Source organism: Tursiops truncatus, chromosome 8 (genome assembly GCF_011762595.2).
Source record: "Tursiops truncatus isolate mTurTru1 chromosome 8, mTurTru1.mat.Y, whole genome shotgun sequence".
Classification (NCBI taxonomy): Eukaryota; Metazoa; Chordata; class Mammalia; order Artiodactyla; family Delphinidae; genus Tursiops; species Tursiops truncatus.
The window spans coordinates 13,573,724-13,600,326 of record NC_047041.1 but is presented as its reverse complement, the minus strand read 5'-3'; the positions used below and the strand labels follow the sequence as shown (position 1 = coordinate 13,600,326).

At 56.4% G+C, this 26,603-nt stretch overlaps 1 protein-coding gene across 6 annotated transcripts; it reads right to left on the bottom strand.

Moving 5' to 3' along the window:
- Positions 1 to 1,515: 1,515 nt before the first annotated feature.
- On the bottom strand, positions 1,516 to 26,556 carry USP2 (ubiquitin specific peptidase 2). Of its 6 annotated transcripts, none has more exons than XM_033861919.2 (13): positions 26,312 to 26,556; positions 17,379 to 18,187; positions 5,123 to 5,173; positions 4,479 to 4,602; positions 4,171 to 4,282; positions 3,962 to 4,072; positions 3,737 to 3,801; positions 3,448 to 3,551; positions 3,279 to 3,359; positions 3,066 to 3,144; positions 2,733 to 2,840; positions 2,427 to 2,547; positions 1,516 to 2,209 (listed from the first exon to the last, which is right to left on the bottom strand). In XM_033861919.2, the coding sequence occupies exons 2-13, from the start codon at positions 18,144 to 18,146 to the stop codon at positions 2,122 to 2,124; spliced, it is 1,812 nt and encodes a 603-aa protein (XP_033717810.1). In that variant the 5' UTR covers positions 18,147 to 18,187; positions 26,312 to 26,556; the 3' UTR covers positions 1,516 to 2,121. The 6 variants fall into 6 exon arrangements, with proteins under 6 accessions (XP_033717810.1, XP_033717812.1, XP_033717811.1 ...); XM_033861921.2 differs by having other exon boundaries at positions 4,479 to 4,578; XM_033861920.2 differs by lacking the exon at positions 26,312 to 26,556 and adding an exon at positions 25,261 to 25,354.
- Between the last annotated feature and the right edge of the window lie 47 nt (positions 26,557 to 26,603).

Below are 26,603 nucleotides of genomic sequence, written 5' to 3'. Positions count from 1 at the left end.
AGTGCCCCTACTAGCAGTTAAAAAGCAGACAGTCCATTTAAAGTGATGTCCGTTAGACATGCTGATTTCCTTAGGTGTGAAGCCAGGGTTGTGGTCACGTGGGAGACGCACACTGAGGTATTCCAGGGTTGTGGTTACGTGGGAGACGCACACTGAGGTATTTAGAAGTGACAGGACACCTTGCCCGTAAATGTTTTGCCCCAAAGAATAAAGTATACATAAACAAATGTGGCAAAATGTTAATGTATCAGTGAATCCAGATAAGGAATATAGTGTTCAAAATGTGTACTAGTCCAGCTTTTTTTTTTTTTTTTTTTACAGAATTGAGAAGTTTAAGCTAAAAAGTGGGTAGTTAACTTTGTCCAGAACTTGGAATCTACAATCTGATTGCAGCAGTAAACTATCTCCACTGATAGGCTAGGAGCGCTTCCTGGGTTCAGACCTGTCCCAGATCAAGATTCCATCACGTACCAACTTACTTCTCAAAGCTATTATTTATTCTGTACAAGGTTCCACTGTACATCACACATTCTTCTCCTCTTGCTTACACAGTAAACAAGTGTACACCAGCCCTTTGGCTCAGGTTCACAGGTCTTCCCTGGAGAAGGGTGTCAGGCCAGTTAGACTCAGGGTGTCTTTTTCTGATGCTTCCTGGGAACACTGGAAAGTTCTGGGCTCCGAGGGGCACAGGTGGGGCCCAGCCGTGTGGGTGTGCAGAGGGCTCCACGCACAGACCTCCGTGCCTTGGTGCGGAACAGCTGTTTTCTAGGGGGCAGCACAGAGTTTTGCCCGACTACTTAGGGCAGAGTCAAGCCCATGGGAAAGAACCATACAACTGAGGCAAGATGTCCCCAAACACCCAGGCTCCAGCTCCCAGGTTGGACTGTAGACCGATGCCGAGAGGAGCTGGAGCTGGGGGTGGCATGGGCATCCCTGAGAAACTCGGTCCAGAGGGCCTACGTCAGGAGGCTCTGAGAAGGGCGTGTGGGGCAGGAAGGTCGGAGAGGAAAAGCAAGTTGAGGAATAAATTAAAGGTGAGAGAAGCTCGAGGGTAAGGGGCTCCTGCTATCCTTCCAACAGCTGGGGAGTAGCCCGGGACTGGGTTAGAGGAGGCTGGCGGGAAGAACTTGATAACACTATCAGAAGAAATCTCCTTTCACCTGCTCTCCTCTTCACCTCACTGCAATGCAAAACAAGCCAGGGGCTACGGGCGCGACCCTGAGGCTCCCCGGCGGCTCTGAACATGGCACTGGGGAAAAGGGAAGAGGCTGAGGGATATTTCAGGGAGGGGCAGTCACCCCCTGGTCCCCAAATGCTATAAGGCACAATTCTTGGAGGCAACTAGATTCCATCCAAAACGTTAAAAAAACAAACAAGAAACCTGTCAGAGCCCAGGTCTACTGTGGCTGTGCTTGGGGCCTGGCCAACTCCCACCTAGCACCACTGGGGGCTGGCACGAGAAAAGCTGTATTTTGAAGAATTAAGGAAAAAAAAAGAAAAATGACCAGCACAACGTCCCAGCTGTGAAGAGGTGTGAAAGACAGCATCTCCAGTCTGAAAACTTTAGTTACGGTAAATTAAAAAAAACAGCTGGGCTTTCAAAAACCAAAAACAGCTTTTTTCAAAGACGTCCCCTCATCTGTCCCCCCGGAGTTAGCAGCGTTAAGAGGGCTCTTGGCTCATGGGTGTTTCTCTTGCTCCTGGGCCGGTGAAGACGGGCAGCGATCCTCCCCAGCAGGCTCCAGGGGGCGCTGTCTCTCCGGGAGGCCGGGGCTGGAGCCGCGGCCAGCGGATGAGGAGCTTCTCCCCACAGACGGCTGTTTAATCACACACAGGAAGAAACCACAAACTTACAGATGCAAACACGAGAAGCCGAGGGACACTGTGCTGGCTCGGTCTGTGTCCTGCCGGTCTTCCCTGCCAGGCGGGGCTTGGGGGCAGCAGGCTCCCCACCCCAGACGCTGGCCAGGCTGCAGCAACTCCTGCTCGGCAGCTTCACTTTCCTTTAGTTTTCGCTTATTAGTCAGGTGGGTTTTTATTTTTTTTGCCTTTTTTGGTCTTTTTAAAAAAACTTAGCGTGTAGGGCCACCACGGGGAAGGATGAGGTGTAGCTCGTCGTTGCTACATGCGGGAGGGTGGACTGGCCAACTCGTAGAAGAGCAAGTAGGCGTCGCTGGTGCGCACTTGGCCGGAGGACATGGGGGAGACGCTGTGGAGAGAAGACAGGTCAGCCTGGCGGCCGCGGGGCCCCATGACACGACAGAGTGGCTGGGGGAGCGTGAGGGCCCGTCTCTGATCTACTGGACACCCGAGGCCACCCTCTTCTGGAGGGTCTTCAAATGCACAGCACCCCTTTTGGCCCTGACCTTTTCCGGGTGAGGTACAGGTGCCTGACGGCCGGGAGCCACGCTCGAGGCCTGTCTCACCTGGAGTCATTGAACGTGTGCCATTCTCCCGTCACCGGGCTCCGGCAGTAGGCTGTGTAATGGCCGCCCATGGTGGTTCCGGAGTGATTGGACACAGCATACAGGTTGTAAACAGCGTGGTCTGAGGAGGAAGCACAAGGCGTCCAGCCCCCGAGGCATCCCTTGCCCCCGGGCCCCCCCCTCCTGCCGCTACTCCCAGTTTCCACGTCTCACTCCTTAGCAGCGTCCCTCCACCTCTTGACCTCCCCGCTGTACCTTAGACACTTGCGCCTCGGTTCTGCGCCTCCAGTGCAGAAAAATACTTACTGGTGTTTTCTGAGGCAAATTCTCTCAAGTCCAGGTCTCTTAGTGGGAAATTCACAAATGTTGTAAGCTTGCTGGTTCGTATCCTGGATTCTGAGAACCGCTTCAGATCTGGTATTGGTGTGAGTCAAGGACAGACAGGGTGGCAAGAACAGAGTCCGAGAACAGGAGACAGAGCCCCTGAGGGTGACTGCGCTTCTCAGGAAGCAGAAGGGCACGCGGGAGGAGAAAAGCCGCCTGACGTTCTGAGGTTCCTACTCCGTTGGCCCTCACCTGGGCCCTTGTCATCAGTCACTCTCTAATGTCAAGTCCCTGCCCTGACGAGCTGAAGGATACGGAGCACCAAGATCTTTGGGAACCTCTGGATGGAGAACTTCTTTATACACCGCTTTCTGGCTCGGCAGCGACAGCACGTCTGAAAGACAGGATAGACAGAGCTGGGAAGGACTCACGAGAGAGGCCAACAGGCGAATCCAGCAACTCCTAGGCTGGTCCGCCCCCGAGAGGGCTCAGGGAGATGCACTCTCGCTGCCAAGGAGGGTGACTTACTGGCTTTTCATCGCCATCAAGCACATCCTCTTTGGTGAAGAGCCTCATGCAGTCCATTAACGTCACCTCAGGATAACCTCGCTGGGAGAGAGAAAAATGAAGGTCAGAGGTCGCTGACATGAAAGGGTAAGAGCGGGAGTTTCAGATGCAGGGGGACAGGGGTGCGTACCTTAGCAATGGGCAGAGACAGGTCCCAGAAGGGATCAAAGACTGTAGAACAGTAACCACAATCAGTACACGTCAGGGAGCTCTTCAGCTGCCCGACAAAGAGATCTGGGGAGAGACGGACATGCGATGCTTAAACACTGTGTCTCCTTTCTCACCGCTCCCGCCTCAGACCTTTGGGTGCTGGGCACTGGATAGCAGGAGGGGTCCCCGGGAGAATGGGCTTCTCATGCTCTGCTCAGGCAAAGCACTTAGCAGGGAAGGCAGGCATTGCCCCCCGTGCCCGCACTTACCCCCGATCCGACTGTCTTCCCGTTCTAGATATTTCCTCCACATCTGGCGCCCTTTCTCATCATCACTAGGACCCAGAGAGAGAGGAAGACAATTGGGTCAGAGCTCAAACCATGATAAGTTTAAAGGCCTAGGGATCTAAATCCTTAATATCCAAAATTCTCCCCAAATCATTACCCCCAAAGAAGTTCGTGTAGTTCTGCCCCCAGCACTCTCCTCCTACTTACGGAAGATGGTCGAAGTTTTCAGGGTTGGACCTGGGCCTCGCTGTGACCCGGTTCACCTCATTGTGGAGCCCGTCCAGAAGGAAGCGAAGAAACTCCTGAGCGTCCTGCTGACTGAACCCGAAGAAAAGGGAGTGAGTGACACCTCTGGCCCCTAGAACCTGCTGCTGCTGCCACCCACCCCGGGGAGGTCACGTCCCCAAGGCCCTTACTTATAGCCGACGAAGCGCGGTGCGTATCTCTGGATCTGGGTCTTGAACTCAGAGGGGCTCACCACATCATTGGGGGATGAGGTCCATATGGTCTGGATTAGTTTTGCAAACTCTATTGGAAGGAGAGGGTAGAGAGGGGCGTGGAGGACAGCTAAGCCATTTTCTCTACGAAATTGTTAAACTAGAGTCCCAACTAAAAGAAGCCAAAGAAAGAGAAATACGAGAGGAACACATGACACACAACTACTAGTGCAGCGACAGCAGAGTGGGAAAAGCGTCCTGAGGGGGAGCAGGGCCGCGCCCCTCACCTTCCATGAGGGCTGTGTGTGCGCTGCTGCTGTGGCCGAGGTCCCGCATGTAGAGCCTCTGGAGGCAGTAGTCCCTCAGCTCCCGGGTGTTGCTCAGGCACTGCAGAATGGAGTTCATGAAGCACTGCGAGAGACCACCTGCATGTCAGCCGCGGAACAAAGACCCTGGCTGGCATGTCTAGTTACGTCCTACCTAGAGCCCTCTGGTCCATCGGGCCCAGAAATGAATCCTCCCACAGCCTCAAGTGCCTCTTTTTGTAAGTAAAGCGGTGAAGTGAGGCAAGTTCCCACTGCTGGCACAGGTGATGTAACTGGTTATTTACTACAGAGGTGTGCAAAAGGGAGTGGGGGAGCTGGACAGAAGTGGGTGGGAAGTGATGGCTGTCCTCGAGGAGAAGGATCCAGGAAAGTACCTAAGCTGCCAGTTCAAAGGGCAACTCCTCTTCAGCAGGGCTTCCTGCTGGGGGCGGGGCTGAGGAAGAGGTCGGCAACTTTGTAAAACACCAGCCAGGAAGGGCAGGTACCAGCTGGCCTAGCGGGTAGGGAGGGAGTTGGCTGGAGCCAGGAGGGGACTCTGGTTAGACGGTCCCAGTTGGGATGGTAGGGAGTGGCCTCAGGAAAGAAGTGGGCTAGGAAGAACTCACCGTGTTCCCAAGGTTTCGGAGACCAGCCAGACCCTGGGTGCTCTTAGAATTCTGTAAGCAAAGAACACGTGGCATATTCAGGCTGAAGGAAGAGGCCTGGCCTATGTTAGGTTCTCTCTGCAACTTTCTGCCAGTTGTAGCCACTGGCATCAAGCCACACACATTATTCTCTCTCCAACTTCAGTCTACGTACGTTGTAGGCAAGAGGGGTGTGGAATGCCTGTCATTTTCAACACACAAGAAAAATGTTCTTCGAGGCTTTGCTTTCTTTTATCGACTACGTGTTTTCCCCCATCTTTATGTTACTTTTCATTCTCTGCCATATTGGAGACTGGAGTTGAGAGCCAGAGACCAGGAGTTCATATACCTGGCTCCAAGAAATTTCAGGCCCCAAATCCAGGCACTCTCTCAAATGACCTCCATCAGTATCCTGACATGCCTGATGTCTAAAGCAGCTGTCACAATGAGCACTTCAAGGAGGTCTTGCAAAGTTCAATGACAAAACATCTCAACTGAGTCTAGATCTTCATCTGGGGAAAAACCCTAGTTGGCCTGCCATTCTGAACCGCCAGAGACAGGTGGAATTCCTTCCAGCTGAGCTCAGCTCCTGAGGGCTGATTAAAGCCTGGGAGAATCCTCCTCGCCTGGTTCAGGTTTCAACACCCTGACTGGCCACCGGCTGGGAATCCTTCTGATGGCAGGTTGGGCCAAGCAGAGGTGAGCACCTGGCTGAAGGCGCTCCTCTTGCTCTTGTCCCTACTGTGGAGGCTGGTGAGGGGGTGGGAGGGAGAAAAGGTGCTCCGGCGAGGACTCTGAGCGTGTTTGTCCAGGTCTCTTGGCTGACCCTGGCCTGACCTCCAAGGAGTCAGAAAACCTTCAGGCTCAAAGGGTTAACGCATCGGCCTACAGATGAGCCTTCCACCCTCCGTCTCAGGGAGGGGACCTGGGAGCAGGCAACTCTGGAGCAACACTGGCTGGGGCATGCGTGGGGCCAGCTCAAGCCTGATCAGAACAGGAGCCTGAAATAACTCAGCTAAAATTACTCATGCCGTGTGCTGTCAGCAGCTCAAAGCCCATGAGGTTGTCAGCATAAGGGGGTGGGCTGGGGAGAGGCAGGCTGAAGGAGGGCTTTTCTCAGGTATTGCCCCGCTGATCCCACAAGTGGGAAGATCCTTCCTTGCCAATTCTCAGGTCTAACACTAATAGGTAGGGAAGGAAATACCTAAACCAGCAGAGAGACCTGCTGTCCACCTGCAGCTAGAAAGAAAAGCCTATTGGCAGCAGGTGGGGTACAAACACCCGCTGAAGAACAGCAGTGTATGGCCCCAGACACAGAATTTAAATCTTCACGACAATCTCAGTAAACCCTGATGCTCCAGTCAGAGGGCCACAACAGAGATAACTCCCCGGACAAAGACCTTATCAGCATTTTGAAGTAGACATGGGGCCCAACAGAAACACTGATGTCTCCGTGTTGCCCATTCGGAACTAAACGTTAAAGCCTGCCCACGACAGAATACCTGCTCTTTCTTCCCCAGGACACCCACTCTTACATCTATTTCCGGCAGTGCTTTATTAGTTCTTACTCCCCCTCCCCGTGCCTCAGACAACATCTGTCTAAACGGGCCACAGAAGCAAAGCATTCTACCGCTGGTGACTGTCGCTGTCCACCAAAGGGGGCCCGTGGCTGAGGCAGTAGTCATGCAGCTCTAGTGGGGGTGGGGCAGTGGGAGACTGGAGGCATCTCTCTAATGAAGCATTCCTGTGGTGTTGACACTTTTAACTGTGACCCAACAGAGGGAAGGTCAAGGAGAACAGCTCACGACCTACGGTTACTATTCTCGAGGCTCTACCCCTGCTTATGGCCTGGCGGGTGGAGAGATGGGGGAGGCTCCTTCAAGGCATCGCTGGGACCCTCTTAGTTCTGGGTTGTGCGTTTGTCTAAGATTTCCTGAGCTCAAAACTACTTGCCAATTTCTAAGCACTCTGTGTAGAAGGCGGCTGGGTAACAGAAGTCAGGGGGTGGGAGCGGAGGGGAGAGCAGGGCTGTTCTCTGCCCAGCCAGATATTCTTCTGCCATGAATAGGAAATCAGGAGCTGCAGGGAAAGTCAGCAGTTTCCATTCCAGAGAGAAACAAAATGTCCCAGGAGTGACCTTTCTTACGGGAAAAACAATCCTACCTCAGGGCCGACAGGGAGAGGCCCAAACTGGAGAAGTGGGGAGAGACCCTGAACAGCCAGCCTCTCACCAGGAGACAAGGAAATGACTCCAGTTGGGATGCTGGAACTCAAGTGCAAAGAGCAGAGAAAGTTCGGGTCAAGAGCTTCCTTAAAATTAGCCATCAGCAAACCTAATTTGACTCGGTAGCAACCACTGTTCTTGAAGGTAGATGCCACCTCCATTGCCAGCAAACAGACAGCATTCACCTCCCAGGGAAGGAGCAGGGGGCTCATAAGAGCCTGTTCTATGTTAACGCGGGGGAAACATCTGGGAACACGAGCCATAGAAGAAAGGCTGATGGAGGTTTGTGTCTTCACACTCGAGACCCCAGGAAAGGGCTTTCCTGCTTACTTCACCTGTGCCATGAGGGTCAGCCATGGCCAAGGAGGCTGGTATGGCCCTGGCACGGGGCAGTGCACACACTGCCAACACGGGAGCTGGTGCTGTTACATAAGACTTGTCAGGCTCTGGCCCCCTCTCTCTTCCCCGAGGGGGCAGTGCCCAGCCTTTAGCCCCAGCATCACTCTGGGGCGGCTACGTCATTTGAGGGATCCAGTGCCCACTTAGCTGAACTGGGGAGGGCTGGGAAGGGAAGGGACGTTGACCTCTTTCCCCGTCTGCAACTCCTCTGCCCTTCACGGGGTCAAAGGACCCCTGTTACCGACCCTCTGGGAAAGGGCCTTTTGGAACTGAGTGTCGGGGAGGCGGCCCCTTTCCCACCAGCCTTTCTTGCTGGGTTTGGCCTTGGAGGAGTCACGCCCGCGGGGTCCAGCGAGCTGCCCGTTCCCTCACACACCGAGAACTAGTCAAGGTTACGCTTTCCTGCACCTGTCCTGATAGGTGCCAGGAATTAAGAGGCCAAGAGCCACCTGGTGCAGGGGTCGACGAGAGGGAAGGGGAAGGGGGGTTCGGAGGGCTCCGGGGCTGGGACCTCAACAAGGGGTGGGGGCCGCGAGTAAGCGTGAGATCAGCCGGGGAGGGGCGTTCCTTGCCGGGAGACCCTGGGAAAGGAGGGGTGGGGGCTGAGGACGCTCCGTGCCCGGGCCCGGCGCGCGGCAGCAGGGGGCGGGAGGGAGGGCATCCCGGGGAGGAGGCGGAACCCCAGCCCTCGGCGTTGGGGGTCCCGGAAAAGGGCCCCGCGTACCTTGGCTTTGTTGAGCAGGAGCCCCACGAAGGTGGAGAGCAGCAGGGAAGGGGAGAGAGGGGAGCGCGGCCGCAGCTCCTTGGCGAGGGCGGGAAAGGGGGCTGCGGGGGGCTCCTCAGGCAGGGTCACGGTGTACGAGGTGCGCATGCTGACGGGCGGGTGGCGGGCTCGACCCCTCGCCTAACGTTGGCCAAGGAGGCGCGGGGTAGTACCGCGCGATCCCACGGCCCGGACGCCCAGGCCGGCGAGGCCGCCACAGGACACCGTCCGCGGCGCCCGGCGGCAACCGCTACGGCAGGCAGATCGCGTGCTCCTCCGCCTCAACCTCCGCGGCGCACGCCGCCAACCGCCCCTGCACCGGCTCGCTCTCTCTTCTCTCTCTCTCTCTCTCTCTCTCTCTCTCTCTCTCTCTCTCTAGCAGACTGGCGGCCCCGCCCGCGCCGCTGGCCGCGCGACGTCAGCGCTGGGGCGGGACCAGGGCTCCAGCTCCGCCCCCGCTGGGCCCCGCCCCCGGCCGCCAGCACGCGGACCCGAGCGAGGCTGAGACCCCGCCAGACCCCGCGCTTCCCGCGGGTCCGCCCACCGCCTGCCTGCCCCCAGCCCCCTGCCGCCGACAGAGCCCGCCGGCCGCAGAGACCTGGCAGCCCCCGGGGGCCGGCAGGACCGGAGCGCGGAGTCCGGCACCCACCTCGGGGTTGGGACTCGAGAAACTGTCTTTGAGGCCCGCAGAGGACACGTCTCCAAGGACGAGTGTCAGCCGGGTGAGCTTCCCCCAAGGCGGCAAACGATTCCTAACTTTTTGGGGGCTGCAGATCATTTTGAGAACCCGATGAAAGCTCTGTACTCATTTTTTTCAGGGAAAAATGCACCCACGCACAAACTTTTGCACAGCATTCAGGGGGGATTCAGCATTCAGGGCTTTCTTGGAGCCCAACATCGACACAGACCGTGAGGGTCACAGGGCCCAGGTTAGGAAGGTAGATTTCCACGGCTTCGGCATTGAGCACCCCTCCTCCCTCCAGCCCTTAGTTTGGCCCACTGTCAAGAGAGGCAATGCCCATATTTTTATATGGTACAATACATCACCGTACCTTTTGGCCCCAGGAAGGAACCTTTTCTGGCCTCTTCTACCCAGTTACCCAACTCCATCTCTCCTAGAATCTCAAATTTTGATTTGTTTTCGGGAGATGGGGAGAAAGTACCACCACGGTGGAGAAATAGGTGCTCAGCTGGTGTGGGGTGAGTGTACTCCTCTGACCCGAAGGGCAGCAATGCTTGAAGGTTTCTGCTGCTCCACCCCCCTCACCTATCAGGGACCCACACAGAATCTGCCTGGAGAAAGTATCTTGTTTGGAGCTTGATGGGTATTTTTAGCCAGTATTTTTAGCATTTAAAAATACTCTGGGAGGCAGCAGTGTGTGCTGTTACTCATCTGTGGCCTCCTTCTGTTTCCCTTGGCCTGTCATCCCCACATGTACACGCACACGGCACACACGACCACAGCCACATGGGGAGTGTGTCCAGGATGCATGTATGGCTTGTACCCCAGGACTCCCACAGAACAGCGATTTTGTGCTACTGAGGGGGGAGCACAGACGGTTGCCCCTGTGTGTTCCAGCAGCGGTGGTGGGAGGAGTGCGCAGGTGGCAGGAGCTGCAGGGCGTTCTCCTGGGTGATAAGTGAGGCTTGATGTTAGGAGGGGTGATCTCCACAGTCACTCTCCTTGCCGGGTGACCAAACCTGGACCCTGGACAAAATGCAACAGCCTTCCTCCATGCTTCCTTCTTCCTAACCACACCCTTCCTAACCACACTGCAGCAAGGCTTGCATTTCATCACATCACTCCCCTGCCCTGAAACACCCGACTCTTCTATCCATTCTGGAAACCTCAGGTAGCCCTGTCTGTGAGACTGTCATCCATAGGCCGGACGACACCACTGTCACCACCCTCACTCTTCTCTGATCCCCGCTGCCAACCAACCTGCTTTAGCACTTGCCTTCTCTCGCTTAAAAAACAAAATTGCCGGGCTTCCCTGGTGGCACAGTGGTTGAGAGTCCACCTGCCGGTGCAGGGGACACGGGTTCGTGCCCTGATCCGGGAGGATCCTACATGCCACGGAGCGGCTGGGCCCGTGAGCCATGGCCACTGAGCCTGCGCGTCCGGAGCCTGTGCTCCGCAACGGGAGAGGCCACAGCGGTGAGAGGCCTGCGTACCGCAAAAAAAAAAAAAACAAAAAACAAAAACCTGCCACCGATGAAGTACTTACTAAATGCCAGGCACTGCTAAGTGCTTTATATATATTAGCCCAGCTAACTTGCATAATAACACAGTGATGTAGCAACTATTACCTCTGTTTTCTAGATGAAGGAACTTAAGCCCTGAGAGGTCCAATGACTTTCCAGGACCACGTAGCTGGTAAATGGCAGCGTGGGGCTTTGAACCCAGACAGGTCCTACAGCAAAACCCATGCTAGGAACAATTACCAGGAGATTCTGGAATGCCTTTCCTGTTCTCTGCCAGTTACCAACCTGTAAATTCTGCTCAAAACTCATGTTTTCCACAAAGCCTTCTCTAATGAACTCCACCCAGCTCGAAACACCATCCCTGTATACCCTCAGTCTACTAGCATTCAGTTTCCACTGTATGAATTTGTCTTAATATGTTTATCTTTGTGTTATAAGTGTCTCTAAGGCTTCTGTAAGTGGTCTGAGCTTGTGTGTTGATTGTACCATCACACTGATGCCTCCTGAAGGGCGGGGCTGTGGGTTCTCTTAGTGGGTGCTTAATAAAGACGTTGAGCTCACCATGAAAGGGGGCCAGAGCAGGCTCTGCTGGCCATCCTGGAAGTCCCACTGAGCCCAGAGGGTGGGGCGAGTCTGGGTTTGCATGTCGAGTAAGTGAGCTGCAGGAAGCGCTGTCTATCAGGTGCTCACCCCCTGGAGCATTTGGCCTGTCTCCCCATGACGTAGGCCAGCCACCCCGGGACATCATGACATTCTGCCAGCTCTCTCCATCTTTCCTGGGATGCGGGAGGTTAGGGGCATTGCTGGGAGAGGGGAGGCCCAGCTGGAGAAAGCTCCTGCATGGGAGCCCTTTGAGAAGCCGGGGGGGAAAGAATTCCCACAGGGTCCAGTCTTGTCAGGCAGGTCTGACGGCTGCAGGACACCGCCGAGGAAGAACCGAGGTCCTTTCTCAACTAGCCAAGCCCCTCTGAGACCCTTTCTCCTCAGTGCCATTTCGTGAAGTGGGGTGGCTAAAGCATATGGTCTTCTGGGATCTGAATCTGGCTCCGGCTCCATGACTTTCTGCCTCAGACACACTGAGCTGATCTCTGCAGGGCTCATTCCTGCAGCCCGAGACGGCCATTTCTCAGACCCTGTGCTTGGCCTGCCTCCCCCGTAGGTATTTTCTCACCTCAGATCCTTCCTGGCACGGATGGAGTATTTAAGTAAATTAAAGTCAGCGTTAGCTCTACGAAGGCAAGACGGCGAATACCTTGTTCCCTCAGATCTTAGTGGGCAGCTTGGTCCTGGATTTGGAAACACTGCTTAGGCCCTGCTCCTGGGCGCACCTGCTGTTACCACCGCAAACGGGACAGACTGGTGGCCTGATTGACTGAACTGGTAGGGGCTCAGAGTCCTTGTTAGGAGGCTTGGCTTTCAGCCCACGAGTGCCCTTGGGGACGGAGGGCCAGCCAGCGGTACCTAGGTCTGTAGGAAGCTCCGCCTCCCTGCATCACTCAGACTCCAGGAGGCCAAAAGCTCTGTACTCCTTTGAGCCCCTGGGCAGTCCGGCCTGAACCAGCTGGATTCCAGAGGCCCACACACTTCCCTCTCTCGTTTATACCTCTGTGTGGGGCACCAGTTTCTATGGACCCATTGAGGTGAGAGGGTGCAGGGGACGACGTGTGCAGCTCTGGGCCCTGAACATGCTGTTCATTTCTGTAGCCGATGGTCAGTGGAGCGGCTCTCCCGGGGGCAGGGAACATTTTGCCAGGCTTGGATTAACTTCTGCCTTGCTGAGCCCACCCCTGCGCCACGTTAACTCATGGAGACATCCCCGAGGCGGGGTGGAGGGGGAGGCAGGGAGCACAGTGCGGGGCACTGATTGAGAAAACGAGCCTGGGTAAGGCAGCACCAAGGCCACCAGCCAGGTCATAGCCCACAGCCGGTCTTCAAGGGCTGGAGACATCAGTGTCTGGCTGATTCTAACCACAGACTACAAACCAACTGCCCTTTCTTTCTCAGCAGCTAGTACTAGTCCTGGCCGTGGGACTCCTCTGGCTTAAGGGCTCCTCTGTGTGACCTTCCTATGCTGTCAGCACAGATTCAGGCCCTGAGGAAGTTCAACCTCCTCTGGGTGGCCGAGTGGGTGAGGACAAGCCCCAGGGTCTCAGGCTGCCAAGCTGGACAAATAAGACAGCAGGGATGCAGTTCGGAGTGGCTGAGTAAACAGTGAGAAGGCAGGGGACGGAGAGGAAGGTCACTCCTCTCACCCAGGAGCCCTAGGGCAGCCCCTGCTGTCCTCAAGTAGTTCTCTTTGGAGTAAAACTCCTCCCTTCCCCCTACTGCTTGGCAGCAGTAAGTCCAAAGTCCCACCCGAGAGAAAAATCACATGACCTCGGCTTATATAATCTCCCTGTCACTGAACAGCTGGAACCCGAGGCTTTGCGAGATGAGTCAGCAGCCCCAGTGGCAAATAGGACCCAGGTGCCCAGGCCGTTTGCTCCTAGCAACAGGTCCCAGAGCAGAGGGCACGGGTGTGCAAGAGGCCGGGTCAGGCCCTGCATCCGAGCAGCAGATGCCCGGCCCATGGCTTGTGCTCTGGAGGGCCCCAGGAAAGAAGGAGGGTGGCCTCGGCAGGGCTGAGGCCAGCAGGCAGAATGCCAGGGCCGGGGAGGGAGCAGCTGGAGGGGGTGGAGCGGAGGAGGATTAGGATGGATTGTAGGGGTTAAAGCGCAGCCCTGGAAGGGCTCAGTGGGAACAGCTTGTCCTTCCATAGGCCCAAGGGAACAGGAGAGGTGGGGCAGAGGGGGGACGTGCTTGGGCCCCTGGCTCTCTGCAGGGCCAACTCACCTGGCCTGGCTTCCTGCCTTGGAGTCCCCACTGAAGGTAGTGAAAGGTTTTTTTTTTAATCAGTTCTGAACCAATACACCTTCCTCCTCTCCAGTCTGTCATAAGGTGGAGCCTGGGGCAGCCCTCACTGTCCTAGGCTGAGCTGCACCCTCCGTGGAGTGGCATTTTGTTGGTACTTAAGCAAGCTGGGGGTGAGGTGGGGGGTATTCAGAATTCTTGTCCCCCTACACCAGTTCTTCACCCGTGTTCAGCTGAGTCTGTGACAGTCCAAGTTCACGTGGGCTGTTACTATTAACAAGGGGACTGAGTCTGGTTAGAACTGTTCTAGTCCCCGGTGGGCGGTCCTGCTTGTGACCTCCCTTTACTGTACTTCAGCTGTAGTTCAGGTCAGCTACCCTGAGAGCCCTGGGGCCACGGCTGCCCCAGAGGAGTCAGATCATGCTGGCTTCGCCCCAGGATGCACTTCCTTCTCACCTGTGTTCCTCCCAACGGGGGTCCCCTCTCCCACTCTAGTCAGCTGTCGAGTGCCCCTTCTTTTCCATCATCTCCTTTCCCCCCTTAAGTTTAAACCGACTCTCCCATCACATGTTACTGGTTTCAGATTCCTCCACATCCATTATTTGCTTTGAACCTCATGACATCCCTGGGAGGTGGGCAGGGCAGGCATGACCATTCCCTTTCATGGGTGAGGACACAGCTCAGGTGAGAGGTGTCCAAGGTTAAAGAGGCAAAATGTTCTTCCAGCGGTCAGAGCAGCCCATCCCAGCCTCGGATGACCTCTCCCTTCCCCATCACCTATGACACCGCAAAACCTAGGGAGGCCTCCTACTGCCGCTGCTTTTGGAACTTATCTCCCCAAGTTAGTTGTGCATATGCCCGAGGGCAGGGGCCATGGCTCACACCTCTCCTGCCCCTGGAGCACCTGGAAGGGGGCAAGGAGGACTGACATGTATGCAGCACCTACTACGGGCCAGGCCCTTTCACACGCAACCTTTGATTCCTCACGACAGTCTATGAAGTGGGAACTATGATTGCTCTCGTTTCACAGAGGAAACAGGTTCAGAAGTTCAGGAACTTCTCTGAGGTTATGCTGCTAGTAAGCGGAGCACCGTAAATGAATGAATGAGGCAGTAAGATCCCCAGATGGAGATCGGAAAAGAAACTGGACCTGGTTCTAGGCAGAAGCGGTCCAGGCCCCATGCACAGGGATGTTCTCACGCCAGCAAGATGTAGTCAGCTCCAGAGGCGAGGGTGAGGGTGGTGAGGAGAGAGAGGGGTGAGGTTAGAGGGGTGAGCGTGAGGTTAAATCAAGGTCTTACACCACGGAGCCCACGAGGGGCATTTCCCAGTTGATAGCATCTTCTGGAGCGAGAGCTCACAGTGAAACCCTAGCTCAGTTGTCGGGCTGCTGGCTACTTCCCTGTGTTGTGGGGTTGCTTCTGGACGGGAGGAGGGACGCTAGGGTGGCTGAGTTTGCTCCGGGTCAATCTGCCAGTCCTCTGAGGTCCTCTCTCAGAATTCCCCTCACCCTGGCCCTGGGGGTGGAGGTGGGGCCGGGGTGTCCCCTGTGGAAGGGGTGGAGGGCAGCAGGCTCCAGGGAGGTTTGGAATATGCCTGAGTGGGAAGGAGGAAGCCCTGCTCTCCTGGGATTGGGCCCGAGAGTGGCTCTGCAGTTTAGTCTGTGGAGGGGAGGTTTTTGGACCTCGGTGTGCTTGAAGATTACCTGACAGTCTTGTGAAAAGGGCAGATTTCCAGGCACTGTCCCTAGAGAATTTGATTCGGGGGGGGTCTGGGTGGGGCCCAGACCCCTGAATTGTTAAGCTGTGTAGGTGATTCTGAGGTAGGCAGTCTGCAGACCCCACTTTGAGGAACATTGAGCCCCGTAAAGAGCCCTTCTCGGGCTTCCCTGGGGGCGCAGTGGTTAAGAACCCGCCTGCCAATGCAAGGGACTTGGTTCGAGCCCAGGCCTGGGAAGATCCCACATGCCGCGGAGCAACTAAACCCGTGTGCCACAACTACTGAGCCTGAGCTCTAGAGCCGCGAGCCACAACTACTGAGCCCACGTGCCACAACTACTGAAGCCTGCATGCCTAGAGCCCGTGCTCCACAACAAGAGAAGCCACGACAATGAGAAGCCTGCGCACCGCAAGGAAGAGCAGCCCCTGCTCACCGTAACTAAAGAAAGCCTGCGTGCAGCAGCAAAGACCCAACATGGCCATAAATAAATAAATAAATAAATAGCCCTTCTCTTTTGAGCAAAGGGAGGGTGCCCCTCAGAGGCCTCTAGCACCCAAGCCCCTCCACTGAGAGCTGTGCAACACCAGACCTGTTCAAGGGAATCACGCTCCACCCCAAGCGCACGTGCCCTGAGAGCATGTCTTTCTCTCCCGGGCCAGCTCTGTCGTGTGCCACGTCTCGTCCCTCCGACATAGCCAGCCCTGCCCTTTCAGGGCCTGAACGCCCTGGGAGGCACCAGCCTTTGCATCTCCCATGGCACCTCACAGACGGCCCAGCAAGGCCAAGACTCTCTAAGGAATGGTATCAAAGTTGTCCTCCCAAGACCTTTAGTTATGACGAGTTTCGAGATCCGTGCCTCAAAGCTCCACCCCTATCTTGCACCCCTGCTCCATTTTTCTGGACAAGCCCCTTAAGCAGCATTTCTTGCTATGGCATAGCTATTGTTTCCGAGAGACACGTGTCCTAAGAGTAGGAGAAGAGTACATAGAGTAACGAAGGCAACACAACACCCAGTTCTCCTGCCCATATGCTTGCCTGTCCATCTACCCACCTACTCATCCACCCAACCATCCATCCATCCATCCATCCATCCATCCACCCACCCACCCGTCCAGCCACCCACCCACTCACCAATCCATCCATCCATCCATCCATCCATCCATCCATCCATCCATCCATCCACATGACAAGCACGTCAGCTGAGTTCTACACTGAGCTAGGCACATGGTGAGGGATCTAGAGATCTGATTTCTTTCTCATCCTATGAGAGCTCACCATCTAATGGGTAAACTAATGACTACAGAAAAGGCAGAATTGTAGTCAGTGCCCCAAGAGAGGTGTGTTCAGGGATTAGATGTGGGTGGGGCCACGCCAGCCTTTACTCTGTCTCCAGCAGAGCCTCTTCCCTTATTCGAGCCCAGGCACTATTGGAGTAGAGAGGGATTGGATCGTCTAAAGCCCTAGACAAAAAGTTCTGCACCATTTTCTCCAAAGACACATGAGGACAACTCCTGTCCAGACACCCTGTCCTGAGCCAGGCAGGGTCCATCAGAGGAGAGACCCTCTTCTCCTGATGTCTTATGTCCCAACGTTAAGCCACGTCTCTGGACTGGGAGGTGAAAGCCTGAGCAGGAGGAGAGATGCAATCAGGGCCAGGGGGCCTCTCTTACCACGGGGCACACTGGTGGTCTGGGGGCCTCAGCAGTCAGTCCAGGATGGGGCAGGGCCTGCAGGGGACCCTGGCGTGTTGGGTGGGAAAGTAGAGGATAAGAATCCCAGTGTACGTGAGGGTAGCTGAGCATTTCCAAGATGACTGCTGGGCCATCACTCAGTGCACAGGTCATGAAGTGGGTTTCCTGGGGAGAGTGGGAAAGCCCCTGGGCAAAGGCATCAAACCATGAGGGCACCGGACGTGCCGAGGTTACTTCCCTGGCTCATCCCCACCTGGGCTGCAGGAGCAGCCGCTGTGAGGCCTGGGAAGAAAAACCTCTGCCTTCGATCATCGGTCAAGTTGGGAGTCCTTTCCTCATCAGTGGCTGCCTCCCCAGCCCATCACCGGGTCCCTCGGGCAAACTCACCATGGTGTTTCGCCCTGGGGAGCTGGAGCAGCTGGACACAGGGGCCTGGCCCTTGCCCTTCTCCCACAGCGTGTAACGGCCACTCGGTCGGTAGGTGGGGCTGAGGACTTCAGGGACTCGTGAGTGAGGGGCCTGGGTGGGCACCTGCGGTGCGCTGCCCTTGCGACCATAGCTCTCCAGGTAGTCGGCCAGGTACTCAGAGCGGCTGGCTGCCTGGTAGAGCCCCTGCAGGGCACATAGCTCCTTGCGCGTGCGGGCCAGCATGGGGCCGTGGCCCAGGTCTAGCCGGTAGCTATCTGAGGTCCGGAGGCTGGAGAAATCCCGGGCCAGGTCTGATTGACTGTTCGACTTCTTCTGGGTCAGGGTTACCCCCTGGTCGCGGGCATTGATGGGCAGGTAGCTGAGGGAGCTGGTGGTCACTCCATAAGGGACGCCACTGCCCCCGCTGAGTCCACTCCCTGAAGGCCGCTCGGTGCCCCGAGTCTGGCTCTCCGCACGCTTAGCACCCCCGATGACATCGGGTCTCGGCAGGGGGCGGCCTCGGTCATAGTCCAGGATGGAGGGGGAGCCATACGTATGGGGACGGGTGAGGAAGCTGGTGGGGGGGCTGGGCTTGAAACCAAGCTTCTCCTTCTCCAGGAAGGAGGCAGCCAGGTTGGCCCCGTAGGAGGAGGGAGTGTAGGTGCCATAGCCCGATTTGGCATAAGGGGCATCTGTGTAGCGGGCCGATTCTGTGTAGCGCTTCAGGGTGGAGGAGAGCTGGGACATCCTTCAGGGCGGCACTCAATGGGAACTGGGAGCCTCATGGGCTGAAAGACAAGGAAAGCAGTTGTCAGAGGGCCCTGCTGGGGGTCAGGCTCCCACTGTACCTGCTCTCCATCCCCAGCTGGCCAGACCTCAACCAGGGACCACACAGTCTAATTCCACGAGAGGCTGGCCCGCTGCTGAGACACACCTCTGCATTTGCGCGCACGCACACAGGCATGCAGGTCTCCACGCACCCGTGCTTTCACACCTCAGGGAAAGCATGAGAGCTGAGCTGGCTTTCATAAACCACACGGGGCAATCCGTCTCAGCACGTCCTGGCCACTCCAATTGCTCCCCTCAAACACCCCAGGGTGAGGCAGGGACTGCCCTACCTCTGCAGCCCTTCAAGCAACAAATAGTATTCCAACCCAGGTCCCATCTGCTTCCTCTCCTCAGCTTCTGCAGATACTCCCGAGATGGGGGGATGCCACCGCCCTCACCCCCTGGATTGGAAACGCTGGACATTTCAAGAGTTAAGACTGCTCCCTTGCTTTCTGACCTACGGGACGAGCAGGAGTCTTTTGCGAATCTTACACTGTCTGAGCTGACATGACCTGAGAGGATCACTTGGCCAGATCCTTGATGAGAAAAAGGAGGCCCATGTGGTTTGGGGGAGGCGGCGATGAGTGGCTGCGCAGGAGCCTGACCTTGGTCTCCAGACCCAATCCCAGAGTTCTTCCCTGGACATGGTCACCTGCTGCGGTGGGGGATCCTCGTGTGGTAGAGCCCACCGTCTTCACTGATCTCAGACTTCTGTTTCAAGTGGAGTCAGGGCCCTGTGGCCTCCCAGGGGTTCTCCCCTACCAGCACCCATCACAAACTGCTCATGGTGATAATGACTTGTGCAAAGGGGGCCCCCTAGAGGCTAAAATCCTGCACTGCAGGCAGCACTCCTGTCCCTACCCCCAGTCCTTGCAGCTGGGGTGGGTCCGCTGAAGGAACACAGAACCTCTGAATTGAGGAGTTTTGAGAGCCCTAAAGGGTCATCCATCTTTTTTTTTAAGTTTCATGTCATATATATTTTATCACAAGTAAAAGAAGACATTTCCACATCCATCATCCAATTGAATCTTCCCAAGGTCCCAGGGAGTGGGCAGCCATGACCACACTTTACATAGAGGACACTGAAGCAGACAGGGGCGAAACAGCCTGAACCAAGTCTCACCGCAGAGACATCAGATTTGGGAATCCATCCCAGATTTCCCCACTGCTGAAACAAGGGTGATTATCAGTTAGATGCATTGCACCTGTTACCTACCCTCACTGTTAAGGTTGCTTTAGTTGTTGCTACAAAAGACTTGCACATCCTCCAGATCTTACTCAGACTAAACCGGAAGATGTTTGCCCAAGTTGTTTTTCAGGAACTTGGAGTCAGCTGTGTCCAGTACATGCTCCAGCCAATTAAGACTGGTTAGGACCATCAACCCCTTCCTGGGCATCTGAGAGTGTCCACTCGATGAAGGGGTCATCCATCTTAAGTTCTCTGTTGTACAAATGGGAAAAGCGCCGCTGACTTGCCCAAGGTCACGCACTAGCAGGCCCAGGGCTGGCGTCCATGTCTCTCAGATTTCCAGCCCAGTGCTCTTCCCACTTTACCTCGACTCAGCACCCCCATCACATTTAGGCTCACGTGGGGGCCCGCAGAGTCCCTCCATCACCGTGAACATGCAGGCTTTATCTATAATGGAGCTGGAGGGCAGAGGTGCTTGGAGGGAGGAGCAGGTAGGATCGGGCCTCTTTCCTTGAGGGTCAGCAGGGGCTCCTGGGGCGGTGAGGGTGCAGAGTCATCCAGGACCCTCAGAGGAGTGTGCGTAGGGGCCGGTTTTGACGTGCCCCGTGGCTGACTAGCTGGGTGATTTTGCCCTAGTCATTTAACCTCCCAAGCCCCAATTTCCTCACCTGCAAAATCAGTATAATAATCATCATTATGATTCCTGCCTCCCAGGGTTGTTGCGAGGAATAAATGAGATAATGACATGTGAAAGCTCTCAACAATGACAGTGGTTATTATCTCCTCCCCCAGCCCCCGCCAGGCAGCCCGGCTCCTCCCTTTGTAGGCCTGTAATAACGTCATGGCTGGCTGTCTCCTGCCCGGCGGGCGATGAGCGGGCAGTGGGCAGAATCTAGCTGTTCGGCAGCCAGTGGCTGGGGCAGCCCACAGCCTGCCCCAGGCCGCAGCCCCAGCCCATTAGGGCAGAGAGGAGCTGGTGCCAAGCCTCAAGTGCTGAGGGCCAGGCAGAGAGCTCGAGAAACAGTCCACGTAAGGCGTGAGATAGGTGCAGGGGTGGGAGGTGAGCAGGTGGCACCTTCCATATAGGCCCCAGAACAGAACTTGTAGGCCCTGCCAGAGACCTCCAGCCATTTCAGTCTAGGCCGGCATCAGAAAGGCATGACTTATAAGTTATCGTCCACCCTTTTCCCGCCCGGCCCGGAGGCCCCCTACCCTTCATGTACACTCCCTCCCCACTGTGTTCCCACCTCCAGCATGACTTTCACCCCTTTCAAGGAAAAGAGAACTGGAGGAGGGCTAGGGGAAACCACAAGCTTCCCGCCCATCTGCTTAGCTTTCTGGGGTCCGGAGAAGGAAGAGAATGAAGGCTGAGAGAGGCCAGGGGGAGAGACAGAAAGAGGCACAGGGGGCGGGGGCGTGGGACCAGTCCTCCTCGATTTCACTTTGGAGAGCGCCATCAATAATTCAAAGTCAAAGAGACTCCAGGTCTCAGGAGCTGGGCTCTGGGACACCTGGCAGCCAATCAGATATGACCCCACCCCACCCCACCCCCACCAGGGCAGGAGCTCGTACCTCCTCCCCTCGGGCCTCTCTACGCCTCCCCACACTGAGGCTCCCAGGCAATTGGTATTCTGCAGGCAGTGCCCCAAGCTTGCGACCTCTCCTGGCCCTGCTGATGCAGAAGTGCTGGGGCCAAACAAGGTGCAGCAGACGGGGACAGACGGCCCTGGGATGGCCCACAAGTAACACTGGGAAGGGTTGGGGTCTGGAGGTGGAGCCGTACCTTCCAGTCCCCAGAATCGCAGGAGGGCTCCTAAGTCCCTCTCTCCTGTCTACTTCAATCTGGCAGGCAACTGGCAGACCTGTCCCTCCCTGCAGCCTCAGGTGGTCATGCCATCACTAACAGCCCCCTGGAAGCTGCCTCTCAGCGCTGGCAGCTGGTTTACAGCTCCCCTGTCTGGGGAGAGGGTCCCTATTGGGGCTGAGGCCTTGACATGCCTATCCCCTCCCCCAACCCCCAGTTTCACTCTTGAGGACAGTGCCAGCCAGCATCTTTCAGGTGAGCAGACAGCTTGGATTGGCGCCCCTTGCATTACCTGGCACGGCTGTCCCTGGAGGCTGCAGAATGCACCCCGGGCGGGAGAGTGGGCCGGGGCCCTGGCTACAGCCTTGCTGCGCAAGACAGGGACAGGACGGGCACTCACATGGCCACGAGTCTCCTTGTTGCCAAAGGAACGGCCTGAACTGAATGGCCCTTTCATGGGGCAGTGGGAGACCAGCCGATTGGCTGTGATCCCCCGTCCCCCTCCCTGCCCAGCATGGGGCCCCTGCTGCCCGACTCCTTTCACTGTTTACCCAGAGCTGGCAAGTACAGGCATGTGGTTCCAGGCAGTGCCTCCCCAGGTGCCCGCCACCTCAGACAGCAGGGGCAGCCTCCCTGGCCAGCCTCCTCCTCCGTGCCATCTCACCGGGGCCCTCGGCTTTTCCCTGCTCTGCCAGGCTTCCCTCTCGCTTTGCTCAGTTTCCGTCTCTTGGGAGGTGTGGTGGCATCCCTCTTCCTGAAAGGATGAGTGAGCCAGCTGGCCACTGTCCCGCCAGCAGGTACTGAGCACCCCTGGACCAGGCATCACCCTGAGTGCTTCTCGGGCTGCCTCTCATTTCTCAGCAGCCCGAAGTCCAACACTCATACAGCCTTCCCCGCGCCCCTGGCTTACAAACAGCATTTGAAGGTTTAATTTTTTTACATTAAATTGAAATTCAAAATATTTTCATTCAAAATTTTAAAAAAATAGACAAGAAATTTAAATAATGAAACATTCAAATGAAGCATTTAGCATTCATATTTCTGAAGTTATTAAAGCTTAAAACTGCACTAAGACGTCTGCGTATTAACTCAACCCTCACGACTGCCCTAAGCAACAGGTGCTATTATTATGCCCATTTGCAGATGAGGAAACTAGGGTTCGGGGAAGTGATGTGGCTTTCCCCAAGGTCACACTGGGAGCAGTGACAGAGCTGGACTGGGACCTACCTGGGCTCTGCCTGCTGACAGCTACCCTGGAGCCAACCCCCCCACCTCCCTTCTCACTTCCCTGGCCTCCCCCTGAGCTGGCACAGGGTGGGGGGCCTGCAGCATGGGGTTGAGGGGGATCCAGGCATCCACTGTCTAGGCAACAGCATGGCAGCTTCAGACTCCCGCAGGAGCTGCCCTTCGAGTTTCCACTGCAGGCGAATGAAAGCGAAGCCAGGTGCAACCTGAGCCCCAGTATGATGCTGATCGGCCGAGACATGGTCCAGGAGGCCTCCATTTCACCCATGATGCCAAGCTCCTGCATGTCCCCTGGCACCAGCATCTGGCCCCAGCCAGGGCCCTTGGCCCAAGGCCTGGTTATGGACATGCCCCCCAGCCTCCTACCCTTGCTGCAGCTCAGCCCACCCCCCGAGGTACCCAGACTAGGTGAGTCAGGGGTTAAAATGAACCCTATCTTCCTGGGGCCACCAGCCCTTTACGTCAGCCACTGTCATTTCCTGTTGCTCACGTGAAGGGCTCCGTAACCTGCCCAGCCAGGGGAGGGACTTGCTCCCCAGGAATCCCTGGCACTCCTGGCCCCCAGGGTAGGGGATGGGTGATGCCCAACATCCCAGCAGCCTTCACGGCCCCTCTCTGCCCAGATCTGCTGTCCTTTCTGGGGTGAAGGCGTGCCAGCTTCTGTGGCCTTGCCACTGCCTGGATAGAGAGCCCCTAGCTGGGCTTCAGAGGTGCGCCTCAGCCGGATTTAGTCCCTTCCCTCCTACTCAGGTGTCCGGGACAGGTGAGTGGGGAATCCCAGCCAGTTCCACTAGGTGCTTGCGAACCTCCACAGTGGTGACCTCAGAGCTTCCCAAAGCCGCTTGCTAACAACATCGGAATGAGACAGTGAGACAGCTGACCTTGAAGGGTAAAGTGGGCTGAGAGAGGGGCCCTGTCATCTACACTTTCCAAGCCGCACGCCCAGCTGCTGGGGCACTGTCTACACACAAGCGTCAATTCCCAGGTTGAGGAATGTCCCGGCCAAAGTAGAGGATGCAGGTGGAGTGGAAGGTGAGGGTGAGGGGTATTTGTGCTCTCATAGTCTAGGAGTTCTGTTTACTCCTCTCAGGCCCACTCCCCTCCAGCCTGCCACTAGCGGCTCTGCCTCTCGGGGACTGGCACCCACCCCACTGACCCACCAGTTTAGTGCCTAATATGCCTTGGCAGGGGTCATCCAAGGGGCAGTGGGTCCCTCTCAGTCTCTCTAGATCCCAGTAGTTACCCAAGTGCTGGGAGTGGGTGAAGAGGTAAGATAAAGAGACTGGGGATTAGAGCCAGAATCCTGCCTGGAGGAGAAGAGGTGGTTGGGCTTAGGGCAGTGTCTCTATAGGGCGCTCCTTGATTTGGGGTTGGGAGGGGGGTGGGCATCGCTGCACTTCCAAGAAAAGGCAAAGATATGGGCCCCCGGGCAGTATTAGAACCCTTAAATTCTCTTTTCCAACCACCCTTCCAGGCACTCTCCTGGTACCCACCCCAGGGGAGAGCCCCAGGCTCCCTCCCTCTCCTCTAGGGCTTCATTGTTCCTCCTTCTGGCCTCTGAGCCCTTGGTCTTGTCCGTAGCACCTACCAGGCCCGGTGGGGCGGCCTCTCATATGCTCCCCCAGACAGACAGGGCTCCTCCAAACAGACAGTCCAGGGCCCTCTGGACAATGGCCCTGTGAAGTTCGGACATCAAAGGGGCAGTTACTGACCTGTGTCTGGGGACACTGGACAGGATCTGGGGGCTTCTCCTTCCCCAGCAGGGCAGGGAGTGCAGTGGCCAGCCCAGAGGCAGGGCTCTGACTCGGCCGGGTAATCCGGAGCTCAGGTTACCGACTCCGATATATATAGTATCTTATCTGACCTCACGGAGATGGCTAGCTCCACTCGCTGGCATTCCAAGCTCGGGGAGAATTAAAGGGGCAGTGGCAGGCCCTCCCCTTGAGGTGGGCCGGTGCCAGGCAAGGAGATCCTATGAGACTGTTTGAAAGGAGGCATTTTGAAATGGAACAGAAGGAGGATTCAAGGGGAAACAACTGGAAAGAGGGTAGAGGGAGGCGGGTGGGATTAGGCAAAAATATGGAGAAGGAGGTGTCAGTCGCTGAACTGCAGAAGAGCAGGAAGCCTCAGTCCACCTCCTTTAGTTTTGAAACAGAGGAGACCTAGAGGCAGACAGCAGCTCGCTCAAGGGCACACAGGTAGGGAGAGGCCGGAGGGACCCCTCTCAGGTTCCCGGTCCAAACTCTTTTATAATGGACTTCTAGGCCTGGGCTTGTATTCTGGGGCTTTCCCTTTTATTGGCTCTGAGACAGTGGGCAAGTCACTTAAGCTGTCTGGACCTTATTTAGTCTGTAAAGCAAGAGCAATAATAATGCTGTACCTCACAGGTGTGAGGGTTAAATAATATTTGTAAACTTCCTGGCCCATAGTAAGAGTTCAATAAATGATAATTATTACTAGATTGAATACTTCCACTTATTATTATAATCAGTGGTAGTATTTGTAGTAGTACCTCCCGGGTGAAGCTTGCTAGGGAGAAAAGGGCCTCCAGGCCACGCTGCGGGAGTGCTCTGTTCTAATGCCAGAGATCAGCGCCATGGTTTTCTGAGCTGGTCCATGTCCCATAACTGGCAAGGCAAACGAGCCTTGCCCTATTCCCAGATGTCCAGTCCACCTATCAGAGAAGGGCCAGGCCCACTTGGGCTCCTTCCTCCTCCACCCAGAAAAATATAGCGAGTGCAGATTCCCCCAGGCTACCGGGAGCAAGGCTGGCTGCTCTGCTGTGTCCACTCTACCTGCAGGAGTGCTCAGGATGCCGAGCCTACGGAGCGGGGCTGGCTGGGCAGGGTCACAGGAGGAAGCTGCTGCATTCTTAACCTCTGGGGCCTCGGTGCTCTTGTCTGCTCGCAGTCTGTTTCTCCTGTTTCTCGATGGCTCTCCCTGAGCACTGGGAGTACCCGGGATGGTGCCTCCACCCCGTCTCAGCAGAGGCTACTGACTCAGCTCAGGTCACGATGATGCACTTCAGAGGACGCCCTCGTACCTGGCCCTCATTCCAGTCCTCCTTCCGACTCCAGCTTGGCATCCTTTACAGCATCAGAGGAGTGGTGGCTGCTCCAGCCCCAGCCCAACCAGCTCTCCTTTCCTCCTTTTATGCGTCCCCGACTTGGGGACCTTCTCATGCCTGTGCCTGGGGAGGTGAGCTCAGCAGGATGCAGCTCAGGCCCATTCTAAGAGCAGCCAGATGAGCAGGTAGATGTTCACACCTTAGCTAGAATGGGTTGGCCAGAGCTTCCTTAGACTTAAGTATAAGTTACTTGCCTTGGAGCACCGCGTGCCTGCTGCCGGTTTGGGATTGGTGAGAATTTCAAAGATGCCTCTTTCTGGTTTGGGATTGGTGGAAAATCTCTTCCACTTGACTGCTACCCTCCCCCCACCCCACCCTCTTTGGCAAACTGACCAGACACAGCCCCCAGGAGCTTTGAGAGGAGGGAGTAAATGAGCTGCCACGCACACGTGGGGAGGGGGTTGTCAGGGTCCAGGCGTCACTCTCAGCCACATCCCACACAGGCCTCAGAGACCTGGTCCTGCCCAAGCACCGTTTCCTTAGAACACACTGATCAGCACACAGATGGCTCTTCCCGGCACCCTAGGCTGTCAGCTGGCAGGCCCCCGCCCCCCCATACAACTGGTACCCACAGCTGGAGATCCTCGGCGCAGCTGGCGCTCGCCCTACATTTCTAGTGCCCATTCTGCCCAGGCTGTCGTTGACACCTCACTTTCTGAGCCTCAAAAGGCACTGCCCTCCGCATCCCCCCTCCTCAGTCTCAGACAGGTGGCACGTACCTGCCTCTTCTCCGACGACGGACGAGTCGAGCCGGGCACAAGCATGGAGCTGCGGGTGAGTCCCGGCCGGTACTGGAGCAGCGCAATGAGCAGCAGCTGACGCAGAGGGCTCCCTGGCCTCGGCTCCTGCCCGCCTCTCCCGCACCTCCGCAGGGGGCCCGGAGAGGACCTCCCTGGGAAATCGGCGCCACCCAGCGGACAGCTGCCTCATTGCGCCGGGGCAGGCAAAGCGACAGCCCGCGTCTCGCGTCACTGAGACGCGTCACTGCTATTGGTCTGTTCCTATTGTGGC